General features: G+C 43.9%; 1 protein-coding gene across 1 annotated transcript in view; it reads right to left on the minus strand.

Annotated features, from left to right (window-relative positions):
* Positions 1-4,366: 4,366 nt before the first annotated feature.
* Positions 4,367-7,678, minus strand: part of LOC138043659 (nucleolar protein 56-like) — an 11,358-nt gene continuing 8,046 nt past the window's right edge. The window contains exons 7-8 of the mRNA XM_068890029.1: positions 6,138-6,286; positions 4,367-5,210 (exon numbers count right to left, since the gene is read on the minus strand). Of these exons, the coding sequence (XP_068746130.1) occupies positions 4,408-5,210; positions 6,138-6,286 (952 nt within the window). The 3' untranslated portion in view covers positions 4,367-4,407. The remainder of the gene's footprint in view (positions 5,211-6,137; positions 6,287-7,678) is intronic.

Genomic DNA, 7,678 nt, shown 5'->3' on the forward strand with positions numbered 1-7,678 from the left:
AAGCAATGGCTGGGCCAATGTGTAGAAGAGGAGATATTCGAAGAAGTTCCTGAAGGCGAGGCAGTCACATGGTGCTCACCGCTGGTTGTTCAACCAAAGCCGAAGTTCAACACTGTAGACAAGGAGAAACTTGAACCGCACATGATCAGGGCCAGCGTGGACCTCAGGGTACCAAACCAATTCATGGAAAGAAATAGGATCACCCAGGGACCTATTGTTGAAGACTTCATGTACAAATTTCATGATTGCACTGTGTTCTCCAAACTTGACATGCGGCAGGGGTACCACCAACTCCTACTCGATCCAGAGTCCAGAAAAATTGCCACTTTTAGCACCCCGTGGGGGAACATGCGACCAAAACGTCTAATCTTTGGAGCAAAAGCCTCGCAAGATCTCTTTGACGAAGCTATCTACCGAATATTTGGAGACATACCAAGATGCCTCAACCAACGGGATGATATCCTGCTAGGAGGAAGAAACATGGAGGAGCACAACAAGACATTGGAAGCAGTCCTGCAGAGAGCAATGGATTTTGGAATCACATTCAATCCTGACAAGTGCCAGTTTGGAGTCGAGGAGATAGAGTTCTACGGACACAAATTCACGAAAGACGGATTAAAGCCAAACCCAGACAAAATCAGAGCTGTCAAAGAAAGCAGTCCACCAAAATCAAAAGAAGCGGTGCGAAGTTTCCTTGGCATGACGGGATACCTTTCAAAGTTCATCCCAAGATACGCATCACTAACTGCACCATTGCGAAAGCTAACCCACAAAGATACAAAGTTCAAATGGGGAGCGGAAGAGAATGAAGCATTTGAGAACCTGAAAGCAAGCATAACTAGTGAAAGCACAATGGCATACTTCAACCCAGCTAGACCAATCGTTGTGAGAGTGGAAGCCAGTTTCCATGAAGGGCTCTCAGCCGGATTATTCCAAGAGACAGGTTGTGGTCTCCAGCCAGTTCACTTCATTAGTCGTACCATGACCGACACGGAGAAACGGTACAGCCAGACAGAAAAAGACGCCCTGTCAGTACATTGGGCGAAGAACAGGTTCAGCATTTACCTCCTTGGAGCACCAAAATTCAAGATCATCACTGCCCACAAGCCACTGCTTCCACTGTTTAACAAGGCAGCCATGCGACTCCCACCGAGAATTGAAAAATGGGTGATGGGAATGCAAGATGTCGACTTCGAGCTAATCTATGAGCCTGGAAAAGATGACGCAGACCCCCTTGACTTCCTGTCAAGACACCCATTGCCAGAGAAAGGAAAGGATGCTGTAGAGAGAGTAATCAAATATGTCTTGAAAGCTGAGCATGCTGTCGTTGTAGATCAGATCAAGGAAGAAACTTGCAAAGATACCCAACTTCAAAAACTGTCCGCCAGGATACTAACCGGGGACTGGGAACGTTACAAAAAGGACCCAGACATTGCACCATTCTACAGTGTGCAGAATGAATTGTATACAGTGGATGGCCTACTCTTTCGTATGAATCAGATCATCATCCCCAGAAGCCTGCAGAGACAAGTCATTAAGGCTGCACACCACCTCGGACATCTGGGAACGACCAAAACAAAGCAAATGATAAGAGCAAAGTATTGGTTTCCAACCATGAACACCATGATCGAACAGATCATTGGACAGTGTTACGAATGCCAGGTTACCACAAAGCAGCACAGGCAGGAACCCATCAAAGTCACAGACATACCCAAGAAACCGTGGGATGTCATAGCTGTAGACTTCAGTGGACCATACCCTGATGGCCATTATAATCTAGTAGCCATAGACAAGAGAACAAGATATCCTGAAGTCGCGAAGACCCACTCAACAGCTTTTCAACCAACCAAGGAAAAGCTCAAAACAATGTTTGCCACTCATGGCACCCCAAGACAGCTGGAAAGTGACAACGGACCACCGTTTAATTCCAGAGAGTTTGCAGAGTTCGCTAAAACAGAGGGATTCCACCATCATCGAGTCACCCCAGAACATGCACGTGCTAATGGCGAAGCGGAAAGCTTCATGAAACTGCTTAATAAGACAGAGCAGATCACCCACCTTAAAGGCGGGAATAGCAGCATAGCTATTCAAGAAATGCTGACAGGCTACCGCTCAACACCACACCCTGCCACCGGAATAGCACCCTATGAAGCCCTCATGAACAGACAAGTGAGAACCAAATTAGACCATCAAACGAGGGAGAGCAGCGAGAATGCTCGTGACACAGCCATCAATGAGAGGGATGAGAGATACAAAGAGAAGCTCAAACAGAATGCTGAGAACAGGAACACTAAGGCACACAACTTCATTGTAGGAGATCATGTATTGTTGAAGCAAAAGAAGAGGAACAAATGGTCCACAGCATATGAACCAGCTTTCTACACCGTAATCCGAACCGACGGATCAAGCATTGCCGCACGTCGAATCACAGATGGACGGGAAGTGTATCGGGACGCAAACCAGTTCAAGATTGCCAACGCTTTGGTCCAAGACAATGCCAGTGAAGAGTGGGACGACCGGGAAGGAGAACCGACCACAGAGGATTGGAGAGAGAAAATCCTGCTGAATGCCAACCCTCAGTCAGTCCAAGAGGAGATTATCTCCAGCACAGAGGAAATGGTCGAAACCAACAGCAGTGACAAAACGGAACAGAACAAACCAACTGAGTCCTCAGCAGCTGTAGCCAGACCAAGGCGTGATCGGAGGCGACCAGACTATCTGAAAGACTATGTTACCTAGACTGTACTAAGCTTATGCTCACTGGACATAGACATTTATATGCCCTGAACATTTTCTGTTTAAGCGTAGAACATTGGACATTTTGGGACATTGTTTTCTAGTTGCGTTTTATTTAAGGAAAAGACCGTCTCTGGAAAAAGGGAGAAATGTAATATCCAGTCCAGCATTCCAACAATTCCAGTATAGTTCAGTTTTGCACATGTGCATACGTATCGTCTTTTGTAGTGCCACGTTGTGAGATGTAGTCGGCAAAGTGATAGCTTATGTTATTAAACGGCATTTAAACAGAGAAGACTCGCGGTTGTTACACAACTGTAGGGGTACAACCGGTTTTAATAGAAATAGAAAATGGATGGTTCATTTTTGCATGATCACGTTGTCGTCAAAACCTAAAATTTCGTGATTTCACGTTGTTGTTTTGATTCTGGAGGTAAAGGTAAAGGCACACCTTATTTAACGTCGGTAATTCCTTTACCCTCCAGAGGGTATTCTCCCAGGAAGCCGACGGTGCGCTCATTTTACCCCCCTCTTTCCATCAGTGCTCCGTTTTAAGGGTATTTAAAGCTACTTGGGCTACACTGAAAGGAAAGAAGTCGAAACAAGAATGTGAGATCCGGGGATCGAACTCGGGACCTCTTGCACCAAGGCCGCGCACTAATCGAGTTGTTTTCTGCAAAGAATACACGGAAATTCGGGCTGCACTAGGCTGATTGACCAACCGTTTTGTGAGCCCGCGTTCCTCCGCGCAAACCATGGCTGGATCACTGGTCCAGCCAATTGTATTTTCCACCAATCAGAAAGTCGCCTGCCCGCCAAGAACAAAATAAAGTATTGCGACGGGTGCTACGTCACGGACAAACGACGTGATCCAGTCGTTCGTTGGGAGGAGGATGTCAACCACACTCACAAAACGGCTGGAAATCGAGCCTGTGGCTGCATGTGCAGCACGAGTATTTTCTTTTCTTAACCAATGATATTCTTGCTTTGTGGCATCATCGTTGCCGTAGCCGTCGTCTTTGCTTAAACTCCCCAAAAAGCCAAGCCCGATAAATTTCAAGGACTTTTCCAGTAACCGAATGCAAGGGTGTCAAAATTCAAATACTATAGACCTTTTAATTAATTCCCCCAGAGGGCAGCAAATCACATAGGGTCGACTTTCGATTGTGTGAGATGGCAAAAGAGCACACCAATGCTGTAAGAAACAACTGAAGGAACCACTATGCGAGTTTAATTATTCTTCTGGTGACCAGATTCGAAAATGAGGGTTAAAATTAATGTCCTTTTCGCCAACTTAGAGTAACAATATTTTACATAAAAACAAACTGCCTTACTTTGGACTGGAAGTAATTTACATCGAATGCTTAAAAGGAACTCTCCCATTCGACTTGCTGAGGGCCAAGATTTATAACCGGGTTCCAATCGAGTGTCAAGCAAAATTGGTAAATCAAAGCTGACGCACTGATTTCAACGAGATAATCATAGGCAAAGCAAAAAGGTGCAGCCGATTCAGAGCTCGGAAAGGGGCACGAAGGCATGTCACTATAGGCAATATTATCGCCTCTATGGGGCTAGACATCTAAGCCCAACTGCTTATTTATCCAAAGTAAAAGAAATTTCGAAATTACTCTTGGACACGTCAATGAAAAGCACTTTAATTGACCAAGCAGACTATTCACCCCCCTCACTTCTCCTCTTCTTTTTCTTCTTTTTCTTCACCGGTTCTTCGGGCTCTTCACTTGCGACAGCTTGAACAATCTCCTCTTCCTCCTCGTCTTGTTCTTCTTCCTCGGCTTTTCTCTTTTCTCCTTTGTCTTTCTTCTTCTTCTCCTTCTTTTTCTTCTTGCTGCTCTCTTCTTCATCGTTTTCCACGAGGACAGAATCATTCATTGTCGGTTGTTCTTCCTCCTCTTCTTGTTCAACAGTCTGCTCTTTTTCTTTCTTCTCCTTCTTTGTCTTCTTCTTTTTCTTCTTTTCGCTCCCATCTCCGTTTGTCATTCCGCTATTCTCCTCAAACTCCAAGTTGGCTTCCTTCATAACTTCAATATTCTTGCGTGGTGTTTCATTCGCGTCGTAGAACTTTAGTCCTCCTCCTTCTTCTTCTTCTTCTTCTTCTTGTTCTTCTTCCTCGGCTTTTCTTTTTTCTCCTTTGTCTTCCTTCTTCTTCTTCTTTTTCTTCTTGCTGCTCTCTTCTTCATGGGCGTTTTCCACGAGGACGGAATCATTCACTGTCGGTCGTTCTTCCTCCTCGTCTTGTTTAACAGCCTGCTCTGTTTCTTTCTTCTTCTTTACCTTCTTCTTTTTCTTCTTTTCGCTCACATCTCCGTTTGTCATTCCGCTGTTCTCCTCAAACTCCAAGATGGCTTCCTTCATAACTTCAATATTCTTGCGTGGTGTTTCGTTCGTGTCGTAGAACTTTAGTCGTTCTTCGATTTGCTCGTGTAACTTTTGACCGAATACACTGGATTGTGTTTCTGAAAAAGGATAACGATAAGAAATCAAATCATGTTCAAAAAACCCAGTTTATACAGCCTATTATTGGTCATTAGTTAAACATACCTCATTAGATGTTTTGGCGTGCCGTAAGGCAAAGCATTTTTACGAATTCTGACCGGTCTTTTAAGGAACCCATTGGGCAAGTCAAAATACTGTACAAAGAACTTTTCCAGATAATTTATGGCAGTTCTTACGTGACTCCCGCTCTGCGAAGAAATGTGGTTGGTCCGGCAACTTCACAAACAACTGAACGTACCACGAAAGATAGAAGTCACTCTCGCACTTATCTGAAAAATTTACGCAATTTTCTCGCTAAATTGTCCAAATAAGTGCGATGATCACTTCCACCTTTCGTCTACAACTCGCCCTTCAATTATTTAACAATTATTATTCCACGAGCGCACGTTGGAAATGAGACGATAGATAGCCAACGAGGCGTGTAGCGCCGAGTTGGCTGATCATCTCATATCCAACAAGTGCGAGTGGAATAATTGTTATTAAAACCGCCCACAAATTGTGGATAAATCGTCCCTACTTCATTGTAAAAAACAAAATAAAGTTACTGATATTTGTAGAGCACTGTATAATAGCTCATATTCTTGGTCTGCACCCACGTGACACGACGGCCATCTTGCATGGCAATACAATAGAATTTCTTTTCGCAGAATTTGCACAATAATAAAGATTAGTTCCCAGCGAAGAGACAAGTTATCGCTCATACCATCCAATATGGCCACTGTGACGTCGGATGGCTAACCCAGTCAAAACTCTGGAATTGCATTATCCAATGATCTAGTTTTTCAATGTACACACTTATTTCATTAAATGCACAATATCGCGGAATATTTGTACTCGTCTCGTGCGTTTTTGCTTCAATTACCCACAGGACTGAACGGTCATATCACCTGAAAAGCAATCAATTCTTGAGGCGATGGAACATTTATTTGCCAAGTATCTTGAGATTCGGCCCTTGTTCTTGACGCTAGCGCGACCAATAAACGACGAGTGGAAAATGAGCCCGTACTTTGGAGTGTTCCCCTTTTTCTTGAGCGCTCTGCGAACAAACACAACACAAAATAATATTTCTGACTAAAAATAACAGTAGCAAAAGTGAGGGATTTTCATCTTTCATTTGACATAGTACGTTCCCGTTTAACGGTTTGCTGTGAAAAGCTGGTCAAGAATCGGGCTTTCGTGCTTGAGATCGCGGATTCAAACCTCGAACGCACCAACTGAGCAGAAAGTGCTGCCTTTGTAATTTCATCTGCAAATGGTTAGACTTTGAAGTGTTCTCGAATAAGGACTATTAACCGTATGCCCCGTCTCACAACCCTTCATGTTAGTAGGCAACACTGTAGGACATTAAAGAACCCACACACCGTTCGTGATGAGTAGGCGGAATACCTCTGCTCCAGTGTTGTGGTCTGTTCTCCTTTCACATTCATAGGGTTGGTTGGGTGGGTGAGATCAAATATGGACTGATAGCGGTTGCAAGAGGCGCCTTTACAGCCTGACGTTCGATCTCACCCCAGAGAAAAGACATGTAAGCCGCGATGACACTGTAGATGATATCTGCGGTATATACAGCTGTTTCGAGAAAGGTCGTCCAAAAGAAGCGTAAGAGCTTTCGCAACAATGCCGAAAGGTGGTATTCAAGATGTAGTGAACGCCCAGAATCGAAGATGCCACGACCGTACAGTGAAGACCTATGATGGCGAGATATTTGGATGAAAGAGTTCTTAGGATATGGCAGTACGCACAGACTTATGTTGAAGCTCTCTCCCGCCATCAAGCTACCAAAACACGTCCAAAAACAAATAGGTTCATTAGCAAAAACGATAGCTCTGCACGTGCGCCACGATTTTTGGTACATTTCTCAAACTTTCTCTGCAAAACGTGACATAAGATAAGTAAGGTTAAAGTCGTCAAAATCTTCCTTTCTCTGTGAATCCTAACTCCTTGTTACAAATTCATGGCCGGGATCATTTGACTGAATTTTGAAACCCTCTCATATCTCAATGTCAGTAACGAAAACATGAGCATGTATTTCTAGGTGAGGTTTTCGATAGCATTGCCGTCATGTTTTCGTTGACTCAAACTGATAGTTTACCACAATGCCTTTCGGCATTGTCACGTACGCTATTATGCTTATTTTGGACAACCTTTCTCGAAACAGCTGTAAACCATTACCATTGCCAAACCAACATTTGACTTGATTTGCATTCATAGTAATTTCAGTTTACAATGTCCCCAATTAGCGCTCCAGGGCTAGAACGACTACACACTACGTTCCTTTCCTTTCCTTTCCATTAATCTAGTCTTCTAGCAAGACTGTGGATGAATGAGAGACGGGAATGCCTTGGCGATCCAACAGGGGCACCCAACGAGAATATAGTTCAAAACCACTTAAACATAGCATTGTTAAACGTATTTTGGTATTTAAACG

Source organism: Montipora capricornis, chromosome 3 (genome assembly GCF_036669925.1).
Source record: "Montipora capricornis isolate CH-2021 chromosome 3, ASM3666992v2, whole genome shotgun sequence".
NCBI classification, from domain to species: Eukaryota; Metazoa; Cnidaria; class Anthozoa; order Scleractinia; family Acroporidae; genus Montipora; species Montipora capricornis.